The sequence below is a fragment of the Colletotrichum chrysophilum genome, assembly GCF_026319265.1.
Source record: "Colletotrichum chrysophilum strain AFK26 chromosome Unknown scaffold_31, whole genome shotgun sequence".
In the NCBI taxonomy this organism is placed as follows: Eukaryota; Fungi; Ascomycota; class Sordariomycetes; order Glomerellales; family Glomerellaceae; genus Colletotrichum; species Colletotrichum chrysophilum.
In genome coordinates this window covers 26,246-47,766 of record NW_026517318.1, presented here as the reverse complement: position 1 = coordinate 47,766, position 21,521 = coordinate 26,246, and the positions used below count along the sequence as shown (strand labels likewise).

The window sequence follows — 21,521 nt, the reverse complement described above, 5'->3', positions numbered from 1 at the left end:
ACGGTGAAGTGGGTCCGCAAGCTCGTCGCCGGCCGAGACCAGTACCGGGTCCGGATGCAGCCCCCGTTCCGCCGCTCCGCGGGAAAGGACGCTTCTGGTTCGCGGAACAAAATCTACGACCAGGCTATCCTCGTGGCAGAAGCAACATGCCAGCTTGATCTTCTGCCCTGCGATAACCCAGAGTCAGTCGTGGGAGTGCCTGGATATTCCACACTTGCCAACTTCATCAACCACTCCCGTCCGACAGTGGTACGCGAGCGGCTCACACTATCTTCAGTCGCATTGTCAGAGAAACTGAGTCCGTGGTGGGAATGCAAGAAAGGAATTGTGAGCCAGTCTCAAATTCGTTGCAAATCACGGAAACGTTATTCGCAAAATTCCGATGCTCAATGAGCCGTTTCGGGGGTCGGAATTTCGGGAACACCACGGCAGCTTTCCTTTCTTCACAGATGCTGAGGAGACCATGTTCATAGTGAGGTCAGAAGAGGCTCATCACGATCGAGTGCATGATGCAACCGTGGGGCCGCGGATAGCTCCACTGAGTGGGGCGTGTGCCTGCGCGTTTACACCTCGCACCCACCGTTTCGCGGTTCATCACGATGCTGGAACACTGACAAACGCTTTTCTGCAGTATGACTTGTTTTTGTATGATATTGGATTGTATGTGTACATTTTGATGAAGCTGTTCATGAACTTAGAGATACATAGTTCTGTCAGGCAAAGTAAATAAGTCTTCGGCACGCCAGGTGATGGATGTTTGAGTTTGACACTAGAAGGGAAGAGGGAAAGAAAGCAAATCATTGAAAACAGATTATTCCAAAAGTTGATGCCTTTTTAACATCAACTTGCTCCTTCTGAAACTGCTCAGAATGAGTAGAAAATACATGAGATGAAATCAACTCCAAGAGGCAGAAGATGTGAGCGTGGCCCGCTTTTATGACATTTCGATTAACGGTCGGGGCCCATTGAGGCGGATTGACGTAACTTACTGATCGCATGGACCACCGACTCTGACGTTTAAAGTCCTCAGAAAACTGGAACTAGAAGATTGAGGTCATCGTTATGTAGCCGTGAAATACAGCAAAAGTGGCACACCTACGATAGCTGATCGGCACGTCGGCATTTATAAGTAACGCTTTAAACTCGCTGGCCTAAAGGGTTCACAGCCTCAAGGTTCTCACATAAACCAAACAACCTGTTTTAATATCCCGAATTGTACCCAATATTTGTCGATCACCATGGTAGACCAAATCCCCCAGCAGATGCGCGCTGCATCCATCAAGGACTTCAACAAGGGCTACGAAGTCAAGTCCGTCGATGTTCCCACCGAGCTTGGCCCCAATGACGTCCTCGTCAAGGTCGCCGCCGCCGGATACTGCCACACCGACCTCCAAGTCCAAGAAGGCGTCTACGCCTCTTCCGGTGCTAAACCTGGTCTGATTGGTTCCCACGAGCCTGTCGGAACAATCGTGAAGGTCAGCCCGGAGGCCGAGAAGAAGGGATGGAAGATTGGCGACCGCGTGGGGTCCATCAACACGTATGGCTGCTGCGGGTCATGTAACTCTTGCAACAAGGGCAAGCAGCTGTGCGACAACTTGACAGGCATGCTTGGCCTGACCGTCGATGGCGGTTTCGCTCAGTACATGAAGGCGGATGCGAGGGTAATCTGCAAGGTCCCTGAAGAGATTCCCTGGGCCGAAGCGGCACCATTGTTCTGTGCAGGTGCCACTGTTTACGGTGCTCTTGTGGCAGCGGATCCAAAGCCCGATCAGTGGCTGGCAGTGATTGGTATTGGTGGACTGGGACATTTGGCCATTCAATACGCAAAGGCCATGGGTGCCAAGGTCATCGCGATCGATAACCGACAAGAAGGTATCGACTTGGCGAACGACGTCCCGTCGCACCTGAAGCCCGACCGCACATATGTCCTCGACAGCAAGGAGGAAGAGTCGAACTGCATCCAAGAGCTCCAGACATCATTCTACGACACCAACCCCGGTGTTGACCGCGTCGTCATCACCACGGAAGCTCGACCACTAGTCAAGTTTGCGCAACAATTCTTGAGAAAGCGAGGCGTGCTTGTGGATGTTGGACTCCCAGCCGATGGCCCCTTTGAGGTCGACCCATTCGCGTTGAACTTCAAGGAGCAGACTATTCGTGGGGCATTGATTTGCACACCCGAGCGCAGCAGGGAGATGATTGAGCTGCACGCGAAGAACAAGTGCACGACGCATATCGAAAAGACTTTTAGCGTCGAGCAGGCGAATGAGATGGCGGAGCACTATCTGTCGAAGCAGTTGAAGGGACGGCTATGCATGGTTTTCTAAAGATTTGTCTGTAATATTAGCTCATGACCTGTATGGCCAGTGAATGCCTGGAACCTTTAGGGACAGTAGTTAAACTCGATTGTGTTTACCATTCAGTCTTTGTGATGCGTGTTCTTGGGGTTCATCTGATGTTTCGGCAGATGAGTGATCGAGTCGCGGGGTAATCACTGAACCTCGCCTGTGTGACAACAGCGGAGTAATCTTAGCCGAGTATAAAACTCCAAGTTTAGTAATCGCGCCAGACCCGAGGTCAAAAAACACACGGTTATGTAGTCAATTGATGTGATATGAGTTGGCAGTAGACCAAATCCTCTTCGATGGAAACCCACAATACCATTGTCAATGAACCTGTGATACGGAAACCTCATCCACCAAGCGATATACGAAATGTCTGAGCCAAATTTCCAGCCCATCATCACCTCTGCGGAGGAGAAGCCCGCAGCCTCCAAGCGCAGAGCAATCTACCTGCGGCCTTTCTTGCTTTTCTACATCAACTCTTTCATCTTTGAAGTTGCCATGCTCATTGTCAGCATCGTCTTCTTCTCAGGCTGGCGCGACATGCTCCCCAGATTCATGTGGACAATCGTCTTTTGCCCACTCGGTATGGGAGGGGCCATGGGCGGTCTCATCAACGCCTTCATCGTGGACCGCATCTATGGCGCTAGAGCCGTGCATCTCGCTGCGATCATGAGCGTCTTGGTTCTCGGTGCCTGCAACGATTTATGCTATAATTTGGATCTCGTATTTGGATGGTTCGGGGCGAAGGACCACTTCTGGTGGTGGCATTGGCGATATCTGGGCATTTGGTTCGTGGGATATACGAATGGGAAGTTGATGTTCACGGACCAGGGCCAAGAGACACTGGCCGGGTGGGGAGTATGAGCACATGAGATCATGGCATTTAATTTCAAAAGGTAGAACCGAACTTGGGAAAGAAATCGGCTAGGTCATTGTATGTAAGGTACGCAGCCGTGGCGTCAGTCCGGTGTCTGAGCACTTGCGAAAGGGGGTATCGGAATTCCACGCTTAACCATCTTTGGGGATGAAGACAAGGCCCAAGCCGCTTTGGGAAATCACACCTCGGTCGCGTTTGAATTGATCAGAAGTATCATTAGAAGTAAATCTATAAACAATTCGTTCATAAGAGTCATAATGTGAAGGACCAGTTCCCACTAATGAATAAGGCCAGTCTGGGAAATAAAGAAGTCTAAAGAGAACATTGAATTGAAACAAAGAAATCGTAAAGTCATATCCCTCAGCCCGTGAGGCTCTACACCCTCGCAATGGAGTCGGTGCAGTCAGTCATGGTCCTCTTGTCGTTTCCGAAAAGAGCCATCTTTTCCATGCTAAATCCGTGTTAGATCAGATGTGGTAGAAACGGGACTTGATGAATAACTTACGCGCCGGAAAAGCTGCTAGCCCACTTGTTCTGTTGACCGATGAAGCCTTGGAACTTGGCGGCAACATCGGTCTTGGTGTCCGTGGCGAGCTTCTCATCAGAGGGGAACACGAAGACGCCCGGGGGAGCAGTCTTGGGGGCGGCCTGAGAGGCGTAGTTGTATGTCTCGGCGTAGTAGTTGACATCCCACTTGCCGGGAGTGGAGTCCTGAGATGCGTTCTTCTGGCTGGGGTCGACGAAGTTCTGAGTTGATGTGCTGTGAGCGCCAAGAAGAGCGGCAAGGTCCTCGGCGCTGTAGCCCTTGGCCTGGAAGAGAGCAAAGAGGTCGGACGCGGAGGCAAAGACGTCTGGGAGACCGCCGGGCTTGGCGTTGGCAGTGGAGTCCTTGCGGCCGACGAAGGTCTTGACCTTGGGACCGCCGGGGCACAGGAAGATTGCGGTATCTAAGTTGATCAGAGTCAGCAGGCCTCTTCAAGTCGTCGACCATGGGGTAGCTTACTTCCAGCAAACACAATCATGTCAGCAACTGATGTTCCGTACTGAGTGGCCATATCCTGGAGAACCTTGGCAATGTTCTGCAGGCCGCGGTTCTCGTTTCTGAAGAGCTCATCGGGGTCACCGGCAGATGAGCTCTTGCCAAGAATCAGAGAACCGTCACAGCCACCGCTGAAGCCTTGTGTGGTATCCCAAGAGCCGCAGTCGTGGAAGATGGCACGAATGGCGGCGCGGGCAAGGTCGTTGCACTGGTCGCCGGCCATGAAGCGCGTGTTAAGGTCCTTGTTGACCTTGGTCCAGACAGAGCAGGTATTGCTGCCGCTGCTGCCCTTGCCACTGGAGCCGGAGCCGCTGTCATCGGAGCCGCCCTTGCGGGGAGCCAGGTCAACAGTGGCCGCGGAGGTGAAAGCCAAGAAGCTGGTGAGGAGGTAGAGGCTGGCGTGCATTTTGGCGGTGTTGGTGGGTTAGGTGTTTGGCTGTTGGTGTTAGTTGGCGGTTCTTGGCGATGCTTGGCGATGGTGTCTGAGTGATGATGCCAAGAGGTTTGATTCCCAGATGCGAATGGGCTGTCTTTATAGAAACTTGGCATTCTCGATTTCGGAGCTTTCCAAGCGTTTGGATGTTTCTAAGTTTGCCGTTTCGATCTAGACCTGAACATAAGCTTACTCTGGGCTGTGGCAAACGCCTACTTTGCGCGAACAGTGAGCCATCTTCACAGCTCAACGGCATCAGAGAAGTCGACTATCCTCTCGTGTAATGCGGGCGTTCTGACAAAGCACGACACTTCCCCAGTAGAGAGCTACAGCACAGAACAATTCGGTATCCGATGTCTCTAGCGTCGAACGGGATTCGAAACGGACACGGTAGTTTGGGGAAGGTCTAGCCGGTCCGTTGCACTTAGCGCCGTTGAAACTCGCGATGGGCTCGATGCTAAATTGTCGGTCGCCCAATAGGATGTCAGCTATTGTCAACCTCCTGCGAGCCGCACCAGTGGTGCGCAATGGGCTGCACAAAGGAGAGAACAAAGAGCCCTAGTTGTTGGAAACCGAGTCGTTGGGATTGGTCGTGCCATGTCCATCCGCCCTTGTTCTGGACCACAAAGGAACGGGAAACGGGGAAACGGTGCAACTGTGCACGCATAAAGAGGTGTGCGATGGAAAGGCACGTGGGCCTAGACGTGTCAGAGTCAGCCGCAGCTGGACCCGGGCAGTTGGAAACGAGGACGCCTCAGCAGAATTGGGAACGTTTGTGGAGGTTACGGGGAACAGTTTTGTGGAGGCTGGGGAAGGTTGGTTGTCAGAGAGTCTAGACTCGGCTTTCAAGCGTCTGTGTGTTCGTCCGAATTATCTTGTTCCTGAAAATCGTCCGATGAGATCCTCAGGGGAAAGTTGAGCTATGCAGAACTTCAAACCGATCCTTGTATTCTGGACGATCTATTATTCGGATGATATCGACATCTTCGTTCACATCTTCACTGCTCTCCGTATTGTTCAGCAGGTTCATCTTTCATTACAGGCCCATTTGCCCAGTCGTGACTCATGACCTGGGAGCTCAGTACATACAAGCTAATGGAATAAGAAATAAGTCTATGCGCCGACGCCACGACCCGTCAAAGCTTTATTCTTTGCTCTAGCCATGTTTTCTCGCCGGTTCCCTTGTCAGCTCATTAAGCGACGGCCGAAGTCGCCATCAGCACAGATCCCTCAGACCTGTCCATCCGTAGCCTCGGAACGGTCAGCACCTGTCTGCGAGGTCAGTCAAAAAGGGGATGCCGTGGTTGGTCAGCCCATGAAGAACCTCCATCCACCTCGGTTTAACCCGAACCCTATGGATCTAGAAGAAGCCGGCTAGGCCCGCCAAACCTCTCTGCCGGGTCTATCAGAAGTCTGGCTATGTTTAGAGTTCGTGGAGATGAGTGGATCACGCCCCGGATTCACATTGTTCTTCAGCCCCAGCCAAACTTGAATGTGGATCACGCATGTAAGCAGACTAGACACCGTGTAGCTTCAGTCTAGACGGTGGAGGAAATGAGAGCTGCCAGCATGTGGGAATCATCACTTTGAGTTTTGGCATTTGGTGACTACAGCTGTCGCCCAACGGCTAAGATGGCTATGCACATGATAACGCCATCAGCAGGTTTCTCGGAACATCGGCACCCTAGGTCGTATTCTTGTGCACAAGTACGAGACGGGACTATTTACATGCCTTCTCGAGGCAACGAGGCGCAATAAGCTTGTTAAACAATCGATCGGGGGTTTTAACCGATCATACAAATCGCCATCCTCGGCTTGTGGTGTCATTGAGCGCGAGCTATCCCGATGTATCTTGTTGACCAGAGCTGGCAACATCATTAGTCAGTGGGAAAGATTGCGTGGAAGCACGATTGTGATACCATGAGAGCTATATGTATGGACCGTTGAGTCACGCGGCGACTTTACATTGTAGACTCACATCAAGATCATGAGGCAATTTTTCAGTTCACAATCTGTGTAGATGCTGCTTAACAATCAGCGAAGAAATAGATTAAAGCGATGTTGAAAGGGATGGACAGAAAGGGGAAACAAACGCCCAACCAATCAGCGAAGCGCAAAGATACTGAGGCACAATCGGGTGGCTGCCCATACGGAACAATGTCTTCCGATAACTTAATAATGTGACTTGCCCTCTATTGTTTTTGCAACCTTCTTAGTCACAAGCCCCTGGGTTAATCGGCCCGCTGATGTTCCTTCCTTCCTCTATGCCTGCCACCTTGACACCCAAAACACCATGCCATTACTTCGTCTTCTTACCTAGTACATATTATGAATCGGAGCTAAGAAGAGCTCAGCACAGTCTTATTCGACTGTACGTCGTGCTACAACATCTTCAACTCGTAAAGCCTGGCCTTTCACGTGTCGTGGGCGAGTATATCACATTACCAGTCCTATTTATGGTCTTCCAACATCGCCGAACATACTTTGAATGATCTGGCTAAAGCTTCGTTCGGCAGATATGTCGGTTTACACAGCGTGAATAAACTCGGTGTGCAGGCGCCGGATTTTTATGTTCCATTTGTCATTTCAAAACCTGTCGAGGCACGGATGTTGATCGTCACTAGCAGTATTGTATCATGGACGCGTATCCATAGCGTGCGATTCTGAAGTAATTTCTTTTAGGGACATAGAAAAATACTCCATGTCCGAGCACGAGGCTTAAGACATGCACTTCCTACTTGATATTTGACTCAAAACCCTTAAGAAGGCGAGGCATTAAGCACCCAAACCAGCAGGAGAAGGGAGGGGATCAAACAGCTTGCGTTGGCTTCAGGGGAATAGTAAGTGGATAACCCTTATTGTGTACAAGCCCCCACCAACAATATCCGCGGATAATGACATCTCCATTACCTGTCAATCTATGAAGTCGCTGACTGTCTCAAAAACAGCACAATCTTGTCCATCACGCCATCCAGCCAAAAGCCGTTTTTTGAAAGACTGAAGTTCTACAGCACTCCAAGTGGCTGGAAGAATTCTCATCAATCAAAGTTACTGATCATATCCAATGAATGGCAATATGCCATCTTTAAATCGAATTGAAAACGCAAGAAGTTCTTATGCAAGAGTAACCTGACTTGAACCGCCAAGCGACAAGCGCTGAGCCTCACCCAAGAAGCGCCGAGCGCCGGGTGGTCCCAACGTCAGCCAACAATCCCTGACAGCCAAGCGCTCCCAAGAACATGCGGGTCCTATGACAATCATGAACCAAGACAATCCTTCCTTGGCCTCGCTCAACCGTGGTCGTCAGACCGGCGAAGAGTGGCCGGCTCGCGCCCTGCTCCACCCAGCGGAAGTCGACAACAACACAACAACCACCTGCTTCCTCCGCTTGGCGCCGAGGAAACGGTGACACCGCCGCGAATTACGGTCCCCTCCGCCGAGAGTCTGACGGCGGGCCTGACGCCTACTTCAACGACGTTTTATCCAATGAGGGTCCCGCTGTCCGCCGCCGGGCCCTGTCCGCCCAGTCACTCTGTTAAGACACTAAGATTCTTGTCCATCATTTCGCCATGCTGGGCAGCTGGGCATCCCACTCTATTTCTCTGGGCAGGTTTGGCTTGTCGCCTCCTTAGACATTAACATTGATACCTGTTTACCTGCCCAGCACCAGTTTCCAGTACCCAGGGGCCCCCCGCGCAGTGTCGCTTTCGTCCCTTCTTCCTCCCATGGTCCTCTCCGCCGCCCTTAAACTGAAGTCTTGGCATTCTGGGGAAACAACGACTTCATGAGATATCACGATCGTGGCCTCCCATTATGCTCCATCAACTTAATGAGAGTGACTATTTTTGAGTTGGCATTGGGAATGCAATCAATTGAGTCAAGGTACTCAAGCAACGGTACACCTAATTCGTACTTTTCCCAAAGTAGAACTTTGCCAGTGGCTATCAACTCCACCTTTCAGCTTCAATGCTTCTAGTTCGAGAGATCAGCCTGCCAACAGCCACCATCTCGGCGTTGTCGGAACGCGTGTCGCAGATTTTCTCTGCAGCAATGATAGATGACAGCTCCAAGCCCGAACTAGTGGTTCATCTTGTCCAACAACGGACACGGCTGTGCGGTTCCTGGGGCCTCCAAGCCTCCAGCTTCTCTCATCGTTTCAAATTCTTCAAGGTCCACAAGAGGGAGGACCAACATGCGGCAACGGCCGAGCGGATGTGCGTCCCAGAATCACCGGCGATGTTACCGACAAGAGTTCTATCTGTAAGACATTCCACAACCAAATGGCCGAGATTGACTGGAAGGCCCAACTCTTGTACTCGTCAGCGAGGACGTTTCGCAAGACGTTGCATCTTGCATGACCCAGGCACCGCCGCCCTTAGTCCGTATTTCCTTATTCTAGAGCGCTCTTATCTCCCCAGGAGAGACACTGGCTGTCGTCTCCCGCGCCAGGTTGCCGCTCTTCCCCGAATGTTCCATCGATAGCCTCCACGATCCGTCCCCTGGTGACAATTATCCCCTATCAGGATCTACGCGGCACAACTTGGCCATGAATCAGATGCGTTTTGGTCCATTTTCCAAATTTCTAAAAATTCACCGGCCACTGCGATCTGCGGCCAAGCCGCTCTCTTTTGGTCCGTGGCCAAGTATGGCCCTGGTAAACATACCACTGTTAAATAGACCGACTCTCGGCGCTGAGGAGAAACCACTTGCCTTTTCCCGCCGCTCACCAGACCATTATCCATCAGCAGCGCTGGGGTACCGGGTGACCGTCATACCACAAGAGACTAGAGGACATCTCTGCACTTCGTCATTTCAGGTTTCTCCTATTTGATTTCATCTTTTGCGCGATTTTCCTTCACTTCTCTAGACGTCCTTTTAATAATCCTATATCTTCTCTCGAGGGGTGTTTGATATCTCTTGTCTTCCTTTTTTCCCCAGACATTTCATGCAATCATCGTATGAGCAATAGCTAAAGAGATCTTCCCCTTACACCCAAAGCCCTTGCCGGCCAAGGCAGCCTCCTCGTGTCACACACACCACTGCCTCTGGGCACACGGAGATCTCCAACTTCAAAGTGAAGCCACAATCAACAAAGCCAAGATGCCTACTCTCGATCCCAGCGAACTGAATGTCGTGCTTGCCGTCTTCGGTGGGTACCCCAAGCCTTGGGCCGTTTGACTGTGACTAATGATCGTATCTCATTTGCAGGAGGCTTCATCATTCTTTATGGTGTTATCTCTGTCAAGATTAAGGATGCGTGGTACCTAGGCGAGGCCTGTAAGTCTTTTGCCCTGTCAATTCCTTACCGTCGGATCAGTCCTGCATGGCACGATGCAGCACATGGGTACGACAAGCGGATACACTGACATTCTTTTCTTCATCTTGTAGTACCGGCTGTGGTTCTAGGCGTGTGTCTTGGTCCGCTCGCGGCCAAGTTCCTCGACAGCGAAAGATGGGGGTCAGCTGTCCCAGGTCAGACAAACGACATCACTCTGGTTCGTACAGCCTTTGCCAACTCGCCCCTGCCAACCATGGTGCCACGTGCTTATTGGGTAAGAAACTGACGGGTTACTCATGATAGGGTCTCATGAGAGTGATGATCGGCATCCAACTTGTAATGGCTGGCTACCAACTCCCCGCGAAATACCAGAAGACCAAGTGGAAGGACATGCTTGTTCTGATGTTACCCGTCATGACCATTATGTGGCTTGCTACCACCATCTGCATCCTTGCAACTATCCCAAAAGTGACCCTTTTGGGAGCGATGGTTATTGGATCCTGTGTTACATCCACAGATCCGGTATTGTCACAAGCTGTCGCGAAGGGCCCGTTCTCGGACAAGTTCGTGAGACGCTCGCTCCGAGAGATCATATCATCTGAGGCTGGAGCAAACGATGGCTTTGGTTTTCCGTTCCTCATGCTCAGTGGCAAGTATCACGTCTCCATTGGATGTACGTCTTGGCTAACTGATCTCCCCAGTGTACCTTATGCGGCATGCGGACGGGAAGGAAGCATTGCATACCGGTGACTCCACTTTGCACGCGGTAGTACGTGCTCTGCTACCGAGGGCAGGAGATGTCGGCCGTCAAGGCGGTGGAGTGGGAATCGCCCTTCAGAATTGGTTCCTCGAGACGTGGCTTTACTTCGTCCTGATGAGTATTGCATATGGCGTCATCTTCGGAACTCTGATCAGATATGCTTTGAAGTTCTCGGTCAAGAGGTGCGCACAATTCGGATGTAGGGGGTTGTTAAAGTCTGCGACTAACAAGATACCAGAAAGTGGATCGATTCCGAGAGTTATGTCCTCGTTCCGACTGCCATTGGCGTGCGTATCACCCCGAAACCTGAAAGCGAGTAGATCTAACAGTGTTATAGCTTTTCATGATGGGAACCTCCGGAGCTATCGGTACCGACGACCTTCTTTCCTGCTTCGTCGCCGGCAGCGCACTTAACTGGGATGGAGAGTTCCTAGCTGAAGCGCAAAAGAGACACGACGAAGTCAACGCCAGTATCGACGTTTTGCTCAACTTCGGCGGCTTCATGTACCTTGGCACTATCATCCCATGGAGCGAGTTCAACTCGGATATTACCGGGATCAGCCCCGGTCGGCTCTTCGGCCTGGGCGCTCTTGTCCTCCTGTTCCGTCGGATCCCCGCAGTGCTGATGACCTACAAGCTGATGCCTAACACCATCAAAGATTGGAAGGAGGCCTTCTTTATGGGCTATTTTGGTCCTATCGGTGTTGGTGCTGCTTTTTACGTCGAGCATGCCCGCCACCTTTTCCCCAAGCTGGCGGAAGCAGAAGCGGTTGGCGATAAGGAGGTCGTTGACGTGCTCCGTGCTATGGGTCCTGTCGTCTACTGGCTGGCGCTGTTTTCCATCGTCGTCCACGGCCTCTCTATTCCCATCCTCAGCGCCATCTACAGCTACATGGGCGTCAAGCCGATCCAAGAGGATGCCGTCCAGCTTCGCCGCCGCTCCGTCCGTGTTCCGCCACCCGCGAACGCTGTCGAAGGGGACAGAGACACCTTCATCGCCTTCAACAGATTCTCGCGACCGAACCTTTCCACTGAGTCGCTCAGCCATATGGGTGATGATGACTCGATCGCTGACGAGAAGGTCCGATATCCGGACCTCGAATCGGGACTTCAGGAGGCCAAGCAGAATGCCCAGATGTCCCCTCGAAGGAGCTTCAACATACCGAGGCTTACTGCGCCTCGAAGCTTGAGTCGTCCCCGGACCAGCACCAGTCAGGTGCAGTGGGATCAACCTCACGTTACACGCGACTGATGAATCACCATGGCCATGGAAGAGCAAAGCTGGAAGAAAGACATGAGGAGACTTTCGCAGAGCAGATTATCTTCGTCCCGCGATCTATGAGATGAAGATGACGAGGAGGAGATGGGAAGTACAGTTTGCTTCTCCATACTGGACTCATATACAAGCGGGTTGGCCGCTATTGCTGTCTTGACGACTCGGTCTGGTGGGGGCAAGACTTCTGAGCGCTTGCAATTACAGTTGAGGACTGGTGAAGAATATCGGCGGGGGCGCAATTCCCTGTGCGAATGCATATGAAGCTGTACATGTCGAGATATTAGATTGGAAGTAGTGGTCCGAAACAAACACAAAGTTCACTGAACCAAGTATTTGTATTCACCTATGCTGGTCCGCGTTGTCGCGAAGTCGTGTGAGATTCAACCGGGAAAAAAAAGGAGGGTTGAACACACTGAAAGACCAAGAAACCTGGGGCATGAGAGGTCTGGGAAAATCATTAGTGTCAGTGGAGTTAGTCCCGGGCTATTGTAATAATGCGAAGAAGCCTGCGACACCAGCGCCTCCCACCGGGTGGTAACTGCGGCGGAGCTCCGCTGCGACTCATGACATGAGCATGCTAGCTAGTGCAGCGGCAACATGGGCACTAGTTGCGGGAACTATTCCTCATTCAATATAGGGGCAGAATGCGTCTTCAAGCAGTCGTTAAAGTTGTTCCTGCTTCCAGGTAGCCATTTGCTCGCAGGCGTATTTCGTAGAGTGCCTTTGACCCAAGGGTTCTGAGCGGTGGAGGGCTATCCCTGCATTGAATGTGGATTCTGCGACCCGCGAAGCCCCCGCGTCTCGAACAGTATGATGAAAATGCCGTCCGTGGCAGTCAGGAGACGCGTAGATCATTTGCGGCCCCGGGTTGCGATCCAAGTCCGTGAAGACAACGCGGGCATATTTTTCTCCGTTTCAACTATGAAGCTACCTAGGGTAAAGCAGCTCATGAACTGGCTAACGCTCAAGAGTGGTGAACTATAAAGCTCTGGAAATCGAGACATGAGTCTGGAGTAGTCTTGTCGCAGTTTTCCGACAAGACTTTGACCAAATTTCTATCAATAAACATGCCTGAGTGTGGTTCAATCGTGGACGGGGTCGTGCGATACCCCCTTTCTGGAATCAACGTTGTCATCGTTGGTGCAGGCTTAGGTGGCTTACAGGCAGCCGTCGAATGTTGGAGAAAGGGTCATGAGGTTCAAGTACTTGAGAAGGGGGAGGCCATCTCCGAGGCTGGTCCGCGTGCAATTTGTCTACGATTATCCTCTAGTTTTCGACTGACGTCTTTTGCCTAGGCGATGTTATCAGACTCGGCCCAAACAGTTACGCCACCTTGAAGGAGTACCCCACGATGCTTCAGGAATGGGACCAATTTGCTTTCGACGTTGAAACATATTTCTGCCAACGCGATGGGAAGTTCGCCATCCCAAAGGCCGAGTTCGAGCACCACCTCCCAGGAGTTGCCACGCATGTCATCTGGCCCATTCGAGCCAAGCCGACAGCGAGTCGGAGAGACCTTGCCTTGATGTTCTTGGGTCAGTGCAAGCGGTTGGGAATCCCCGTGACCTACAATGTCAACATCACACAGTACTCCCAGGATGGCAAGGGAACTGCTACGGCCCATGCCGAAGACGGTCGCACTTTCACTGGCGACGTTGTGATAGCGGCGGATGGCATCGGCTCTAGGAGTTGCGGTGTAGCGCTGGGCAAACCGGTTCGCGCAGTTAGCACGGGATATTGCGCCGATCGTGTCATGTACTCGACCGACCACATCAAAAATGCTCCCGCCTTGCAGAAAGCAATTGCCGAGCTTGAACGACCGCAGCTGCGCATGTATACCGCGTACGTCCTCTAGATGGTCCTGGTACCGCGGGTTTCACTGACAGAAGTCTAGTCCTGACATGTACATCGTGTTCCTCTTATCAAAGACTCATATCTTCCTGGGTATCACGCACAAGGTATGCGTTTCTCGCCACCTTGTAACTCAGGCTAATGTAAGATCCACAGGATGATGGCACCGCCGTAGAGTCCTGGTCATCGACCGTGACCCCTGAGCAAACCGCGGATGTCATGCCCGATAAGGAGGGTTGGGATCCAGTCCTTATGGAAGCGATTCACAGTACCCCGCCGAATACTGTTGTGCGATGGAAGCTGTGCTGCCGTAACCCCCAACCCAAGTGGCACTCCGATGGCGGTCACATCATTCAAGTTGGTGATGCCGCGCACAGCTTCATCCCATCATCAGGGAACGGAGCGTCCATGGCTCTTGAAGATGCCATGTCACTTCCCGAGTGCTTGAGGCTGGGGGGCAAAGATCGCATCGCGCTAGCTGTTCGAGTTCATCAGCTTCTCAGGTAAGTTGAAAAATTTGTGCATTGCATCCAGCATGGCTTCTAACCGCTGCAACGTAGATTTGAGCGTACGTCACTGCTGCAACACAATGGCTTCGTGAACAGGCGTCAGGTTCACCGCGACATGAAGGAGATTCTCAAGGATGAAAGACAGCCTATGCTCCTCGGCAAGTGGGTATGGACACATCACGCCGAGAAATATGTCACCGAGAACTTCGAAAACGCTTGCTTGGCAGTTGAGGGCGGCAAACCGTTCAAGAATACCAATCTACCAGTAGGTCATCAGGTGCAGCCCTGGAGTATTGAGGAAGAGGAAGAGAAAGAGAAGTCCGGGATCTTTGTTGAGGATTTGAAAAATACGGGCGACTGGGGCTTGATCTCAGGGACGGACATTTGATAGTGTCGAGACTAGCGTCTTGCGGAATGTCTATCAACGTAAGAAGAGACAAATGTGCAGATGAAGATAGAATTAAATTTGGCTAGAAATTAGTGTACATTTGACTTGATTCCTTCCTACTACGTGAGGTTTCCTACCATCCAGCGTGCCGCATTGCCTTTGGGAACATAGCTCCGCCTAATTAGCATCCAGACTATCTGTCTACTTGAGTCGTAAGATATGTGTACAAAATACCGACGCTAGCTGTCCGAAAATCCCACGATGGAAATGTCAGTCGCGTCATAATCGAAATTGGCAACACAACTAATTCAGCCTTACATCTTGTATGCTGTATCGACAACGGATAGTTGAGCTCAGAATTCGCTCAGCCCCTTCTGACAGGGCTTGCGTTGGCCAGCCCCCTCGGGGAGTGGTGGGGGTGGGGGTGGGGAGTGCAGTTCTGTCATTGTTTATATACATCCCCCGTGTACGAGTGGAGCAACATATTGGCTCAAAAAGTTGATACTCACCAATCCTCATACGATATGCGTGTTTTGACTAGATTAGGACCACGGCCGATGCCGAATGCCCCTGGCGCCCTACCCACTGATACCCGGTGGGATCGAAAAAGTGCCGGTCGATTCGCAATTATTGTGGAGGTTCTTCAACGCCGGCAGTGTCTCTACCTTGGCACGGGGACTTGAACCAGTCCGATTCCGCAATCGGAATCCCATCTCGCCCGGCTGTTGGGCTTCGAAATGCATAATACCACTAGCTGAAGTGTCAAACCTGCCAAAATGTCGCTCTCAGCATCTATTCCGTCTCCAGTTTTCTTCTTTTGCATCATTGCATCATCATCTTACAATCATTGAGCAGATTCAAACGCTTCGCGATGCCTTTCCGAGTTGTCATCGTTGGTGGTAGTGTGGCTGGCCTTGCGCTGGCCAACATGCTTGAGAAATTCGACATCGACTACGTAGTGTTGGAGGCTTACCCCGACATCGCACCTCAAGTCGGCGCCAGTATTGGTCTGTTGCCAAACGGTCTCCGAATCCTGGACCAGCTTGGCTGTTACGAAGCGTATCGAGCAAAGGCTGAGGATCAAGTCTACCAACAAGCGTACCTGAGAGAGGCCTCAGGCAAGGCGTATGGCTACCAACACGATCTCATGGAAATGTGGGAGAAGATGTGAGTTGTATCTTTGTATTGACGATTCTATAGTTGAGGCTGATTCGAAGACAGGCTCGGGTATCCGATGATATTCATCGATAGACAGATGCTCATCCAGGTTCTCTACTCTAACCTAAAGCACAAAGAAAGAGTTCTCACCTCCAAGCGAGCCGTTTCTGTCGACATCATGGAATCCTCTGCCCACGTTACAACGAAGGATGGCCAAGTCTTCAGTGGTGACATCGTCGTGGGAGCCGATGGCATCCACAGCACTGTGAGGAAGGAGATGTGGCGCAATGCTCCTCCTGGCTACTTTCCCCATGACGAATACTCCAAAGTTCCCGCTACAACTCTTTGCATTTTTGGAATCTCCCATCGACCCGAGGCCTACCCCGCGGCTAGCCAGCACAACACCCTTTCCGAGGGTCACAGCTACTTTCTCATGGCGGCTCCCGGCAACAGAGTGTACTGGTTCCTGTTCATGGAGTTGAAGGAGACGCTTTACGGAGAAAATATTCCCAGGTGGGTTGGACGAAGACTTTTCTCATATGTTCATTCACGTACAGTGACTGATGTCAATGTTGGACAGGTACACCAAAGACGATGAGGCAAGAATTATGGAACAACACGTGAACGACCGTATCCTGGAGAACATGACCTTCGGAGAATTGTACGAGAAGCGCATCGTAACTACTTTGGCACCACTCCAAACTTATGTGTTTGAGAAGTGGCACTACAAGAGACTTGTCACCATCGGAGACTCTGCTCATAAGGTAAGCCGCCTGGAACTCAAGTTCCTACGTGATGTGACTGGTACCAGATTCTGCGCTAACAACGGTGTACTTGGTAGGTCGATCCGGTAACAGGTCAGGGAGGAAACGGAGCCATCGAGTCAGGGGCACTTCTAGTCAACGCTCTGCTCCAAAAGTTTGACGCGAGTCCTGAAGGTCTCAGCGAGAAACAAGTAGAAGATGTGCTGGCAGAGATACACGCCATCAGATTTGTAAGCAACTCATACAACACACTGACTCTTTCACTGATGCTAACAATACATTGCACGAACAGGAACGGGCTCAAGATGTTGTCCAGCAAGGCTACTGGCTCCAAAATGCTTTCACTCAGCGGTCAACGATGGGAAAACTCATTGCCCGATACTTCATGCCAGCCCTTGGGTCTTTCGGAGTTCTTTACAGAGGTGTGGAGTTTTGCTCTCCTGCGACCAGCTTGCATAGACTTGAGATTCCTCATCGTCCTCGGGCTGTCCCATTTGAAGACGAGCTACCCGCAAGACCAGTGAAGAATTTGAGCAAGATCAATAAGCTAGCATCTGTCGCTGTCACCGCCCTTCTTTGCGCCCTGGCTGCCGGCCTGATACGCTTGCCTAAGAGCCTTGAGCTGGCTATTGACGCTCTATGCTCGATGGATGTTGCGAGAGCGTCAGTCTTACCGGCCGTGACGTTTCTTGTCAACACAGCCTCGCTCCTGGCAATGGCGCTAGTTGAATCCAACCGAGTTGGCAACAAAATTACTTCTTGGATCCAGTAAGTCTCTTCCCTCCGATTGGTTCTGAGGGGCTTTCGCCCGGAACAACGCTGACTAGTCACAAAGGATCCTCACCTTCGCGATTGTCAACAACTTCCTTGGCCCCGGCGCGATAGGACCACTCGCTGCGCTGTTCGCCCATTGGTCATGCGGTCTCATTGTCGGAAGACATGTGCCAGTTGAGGCGGCAAAGATGGTCTTACCAATTGCATTAGTCGGGTATGTGCTACCAGCCGCCATCGCTATAGCCAAGATGGATTCGAACTCCATTATGATCTGGAGGAATGCCCCCATCTTATGCTTCATGCTGGCAAGAAGCCTTTCAATCCTCGGAAATTCTTCAGGATCGCGCGACTTGGATGACGAAAAGACGAAACTTCGGGCCGAAAGACAACGAACCCGCAACATGTTTGGGAAGGCAGATTTGCCGTATATCAGACTCGTCCATTATTCTGCATTCATTATGTCTACAGCTGTCCACTTTACCAACGTCTTCAACTACTGTTTGCGCCACAGCTTATCATTTGGGGGAAACAACGAGGCTTTGGTAAAGTTGGGATTCTCTAAGTACGAGGGTATTGTCTTCACGTTATCGTCACTTCTGTTGGCTCTAGGAGCGGCACCCCTGAGCTTGAGACTATACGGATACATTCAAAACTTGCAGTGCTTAGTATCTGCAATGGCTATTACTGTGGGAATCTTCGTTGTTGGTCCCGCGGCAACGGTTGCGGGTATGGCAGCGTATAGGGAAGCGGTTCTGGCTGGATTTGATCAGTAGGATTGCATGAGGTATCGTTTTGAGACGGGGTCAGTACAGCGTGTCGGCACCCCCTGATGTTTACTCATCTGGGGCAGTATGAGCATCAGCATACGCTAAACCACAATGCGACGGCTTCACAGAAAGGTTCCTATTCTTGGAAACAAAGTCTTTGATGGTCTTTCGAAAGTACCTGATTCCAAGCGATGGCGATGGACCGACAGATTTATGAGTTCCGCTAAGCATCACGGGAACTGTGGAAATTACAACCACAACCCGGACACGCAGACTACTGCGATATCCCTCATCAGATTTCTAATAGGCACGTTCTACGAGGAATGGCCTAACCAGGCTTGATAGAATTGAAGTCAAAACGATGCTGATCTGATCCAGAATATCGTAAACCGATCTTGTCACCCGTAAATATAATCATGAAAGCATGAAGCCGAGGTTATTCTATACTGAATTGGTGTTCACATAGTTCACAGAAGACTTGGTTGTATAACCGCATCCATAACTCGGTTTGCGATTGTATCTTGACTTGGTTGTCCCGACGCTAAGATTACATATCAGAATGGCCCTCTCTCTCCGACGTGCGTACCGTGCTCCGGGGCTTACCTCGGGCATGAAATTTGTAGGCTCGCAACATTTGCGCAAGTCTTTCCAGAAATATGTGGGGGATTCTTGATGTTTCGTGAATGAGTGATAGTCTCTGGTGGCATACTAGCCAAAATGCGACCAGACCTTCGTTAATACCCACTTTCCATGGCCACCTCGTGATTTAGTGGGTTTGGATAGATTATTTATCCGCGCTTGCGGGGTGTCAGGAAGCGACGGGGTGGTAAAAAGGGCGTCCTACCCTCTGTGGCCAATCGCCTGGGAAAAGGAGGAGGAGGAGGCGTGTTGTAGTTGTCGGAGTCCTTCTCGACGTCACGGACGATCTCTTTGAGTGTCCTGTCTCCGTTCTTCTTCTTCTTCTTCTTCATGTATGTGTAGACGTAAGCCGCCACTGTGACGACAGTGAGGAGGAGCCAGATAAGGACGAAAACCCAAAAGTCTCTGGCGACAGCAATCTTGCGAGTCTTCTCGTTGAAGGAGAAGTAGTTACTTCCGAATAATGACTGCGGGTGGGAGCATATGTGAATAAAACTGACTCGATTGTATGTTACGGACTGTACTCACGCCGACGAAGCTGCCGGGAAGGTAAATGGCAGAAATGATGGTGATGATGCGCACGATGGCACTGTCGTCTACCGTGTTCTCCGTTAACTCCTTAAGCTTGAGCGTCACATCGCCCGTGTTTTTGATGTGAGTTTTCATCTCGTGAGTGAGGAGCTGTAGCTCCTTCTGGTTATGCAGCGATAGCGTATATGATGCCTAGGGAGAGTAGAAATAGAATGTTAGTCCCTTTCTGATTTGAGAGAGAATAGGTACCTATGCAAGATAAATATGAGACCAACCAGCTCGACCGTGTTGTCTACCCTCTGGCGAAGTACGGCAGAGCTCTCGATGTAACCGCGAAGCACAGTCTCCATGGAACGGAACTCTGCGGCCTGCGCCTCGGGGAACCTCCCAGAATAGAGGATGCAGCCCGTGACCTCGAGGTTGCTCTGGCAGCAGGCACTGGCGAAGAGGGCAAAGTCATTGGTGTTCCTCAGTTCGCGCACACTCTCGAAAGTCACCTTGGGAACGTCGTGGTCCATCTTGGCGTGGGGCACCATGGCCATGTCGAGCTACACGGTCAGGCAGGCAGAAGTGTCAGTCTTATCGGGGACATTGCCGACATTTTTGGCTTCACGTACTATTCTGGAGAATCCGCTGCCTAGATGGCGCAGGTATGCCCGCCAGTTGTCGAGGTAACATGACAGGATGTACTGGTGCAGTGTTGCCGGCTGCGAGCAAAGGTGTTGCCTGAAGGCGCCCATAGGCGGCGACTTCTCGTCGTCGAGTTCATCCGAGCCTCCGTCTTCCTCCTCAATGATATCCTGGACCGTCTCCGCCAGCTCGCTCGCTGGCTGGCAGTGCAACAGTATGAAGAGGTCGAAGCCAGGCGTGCGCTGGTGGTAGACGCCGACGTGCCGGAAGGACCATTTATCGGGGCCGGGCCGCTCGTTCCGCTCCACAAAGTTGAGCTTGTAAAGCAGTGTGTCTACAGTCACGAATATTCCTCAGAAATTTTTATCGTTCGGGAAACAGGAGAACAATGTACGGACGGGGAAGGAAGAGAACCCTTACATGCGTCGTTGCCCTGCGGTAGAAAGATGCTGTTGGCGCTGCCGGCCTCAGATAGGTGAGGCTCATCGCCGAAGGACAGGAGCACTCGTAGAAACTCGGCGCGCACTTGATACTTGTCGAACAGCCTGGCGGCCAATGGCGAGGTAATGCGGAGGGGATTGATAGTTCTGGCGGACGATATGGAACTAGGTAACCGACGAAGATTAGTGCGGAGCGCGTAAAGAACAAACTTGGTCTAAAGGTGACGAACATGATGCGTATGCCTGCAGTGGGCGTTGCTTCGAGGACGCGGTTGAGGTCATCTTCTACTCTGACCTCACTCGCGTGGAATTTGTCTATAGCCTCGATGTTAACCAACATTGATTCCACACATGCTCTGATGAGGAGGGATGATGAAGCATACTGCCGTTGTCATCAATGTCAAGTACGTCAAACTGCGTCTCTGAATCCTTGGAGACAAACGCCGTTCCTGCCAGATCGTGGAGCTGGTTGCGGAGCCCAGCGGCGATGGGAAAGCCACCCTGCTGACGCGCAAAATATTGATCCCAGGCGCTCATCATTCCCGTGAAGCTGTCGTTGAAATGAGACTGGTTTGTCTGTGGAGGAAACCAAGAGGATCCCAGATCGTCATATGGAAACCACAAGAAATTACGTGCATGGGATGCGCAGCAGAGCCGGTCGCTGGTTTGCCTTGTGATGTGCCCGGGGCTGGGTGTTAAAGCTGTGCGGCTCGGTCCGATCCTCACAGCCTGATCTGCCTTTTCATCTCATGGAACCGGCAAGCTGTACGGACCGGACTTGACGTAGGTAAATACTCTGCGCAGAGGAAGCGACAGAGATCAGTTTCTACGCTCCCAACAATTCTGACAATTTTCACCGGGAAAAAAGCAAAAAACAAATAAGGGGCTTCTCGGGGGGAAAGAGAGAAAACGAGACGGGACCAAGAGAGGAGAAGGCGGCTGAGGCCCCTGTGTCACGTATTCAGCCTCCGAAGTGTGGTAACACAGCGATGACAAGGTCCCTTTATCCGAAGGAGGGAGGCAAACATGTTTGACTGGCATTTCCCGTCACCTGACCAATCC

At 51.5% G+C, this 21,521-nt stretch overlaps 7 protein-coding genes across 7 annotated transcripts; 5 read left to right on the top strand and 2 right to left on the bottom strand.

Moving 5' to 3' along the window:
• Positions 1–1,238: 1,238 nt before the first annotated feature.
• Positions 1,239–2,327, top strand: COL26b_004865 (uncharacterized protein; the record flags this gene model as incomplete). Its single annotated transcript, XM_053177727.1, has 1 exon — positions 1,239–2,327. The coding sequence occupies one exon, from the start codon at positions 1,239–1,241 to the stop codon at positions 2,325–2,327; it is 1,089 nt and encodes a 362-aa protein (XP_053038249.1).
• A 387-nt stretch (positions 2,328–2,714) lies between these two features.
• COL26b_004864 (uncharacterized protein) lies at positions 2,715–3,209 on the top strand (the record flags this gene model as incomplete). Its single annotated transcript, XM_053177726.1, has 1 exon — positions 2,715–3,209. The coding sequence occupies one exon, from the start codon at positions 2,715–2,717 to the stop codon at positions 3,207–3,209; it is 495 nt and encodes a 164-aa protein (XP_053038248.1).
• A 388-nt stretch (positions 3,210–3,597) lies between these two features.
• Positions 3,598–4,667, bottom strand: COL26b_004863 (uncharacterized protein; the record flags this gene model as incomplete). Its single annotated transcript, XM_053177725.1, has 3 exons — positions 3,598–3,673; positions 3,728–4,169; positions 4,226–4,667. 3 exons carry the CDS (start codon positions 4,665–4,667, stop codon positions 3,598–3,600), a joined length of 960 nt encoding a protein of 319 aa, XP_053038247.1.
• A 5,127-nt stretch (positions 4,668–9,794) lies between these two features.
• Positions 9,795–11,984, top strand: COL26b_004862 (uncharacterized protein; the record flags this gene model as incomplete). Its single annotated transcript, XM_053177724.1, has 7 exons — positions 9,795–9,843; positions 9,903–9,971; positions 10,083–10,246; positions 10,276–10,645; positions 10,674–10,914; positions 10,971–11,019; positions 11,070–11,984. The coding sequence occupies 7 exons, from the start codon at positions 9,795–9,797 to the stop codon at positions 11,982–11,984; spliced, it is 1,857 nt and encodes a 618-aa protein (XP_053038246.1).
• A 1,091-nt stretch (positions 11,985–13,075) lies between these two features.
• COL26b_004861 (uncharacterized protein) lies at positions 13,076–14,756 on the top strand (the record flags this gene model as incomplete). The annotated part of the gene is made up of 5 exons (XM_053177723.1): positions 13,076–13,244; positions 13,304–13,850; positions 13,903–13,966; positions 14,016–14,362; positions 14,420–14,756. The coding sequence occupies 5 exons, from the start codon at positions 13,076–13,078 to the stop codon at positions 14,754–14,756; spliced, it is 1,464 nt and encodes a 487-aa protein (XP_053038245.1).
• Positions 14,757–15,684: 928 nt separating this feature from the next.
• Positions 15,685–17,450, top strand: COL26b_004860 (uncharacterized protein; the record flags this gene model as incomplete). Its single annotated transcript, XM_053177722.1, has 5 exons — positions 15,685–15,923; positions 16,008–16,427; positions 16,495–16,678; positions 16,756–16,908; positions 16,971–17,450. 5 exons carry the CDS (start codon positions 15,685–15,687, stop codon positions 17,448–17,450), a joined length of 1,476 nt encoding a protein of 491 aa, XP_053038244.1.
• Positions 17,451–19,007: 1,557 nt separating this feature from the next.
• COL26b_004859 (uncharacterized protein) lies at positions 19,008–20,996 on the bottom strand (the record flags this gene model as incomplete). Its single annotated transcript, XM_053177721.1, has 7 exons — positions 19,008–19,325; positions 19,387–19,581; positions 19,665–19,937; positions 20,007–20,353; positions 20,440–20,606; positions 20,690–20,774; positions 20,843–20,996. 7 exons carry the CDS (start codon positions 20,994–20,996, stop codon positions 19,008–19,010), a joined length of 1,539 nt encoding a protein of 512 aa, XP_053038243.1.
• Between the last annotated feature and the right edge of the window lie 525 nt (positions 20,997–21,521).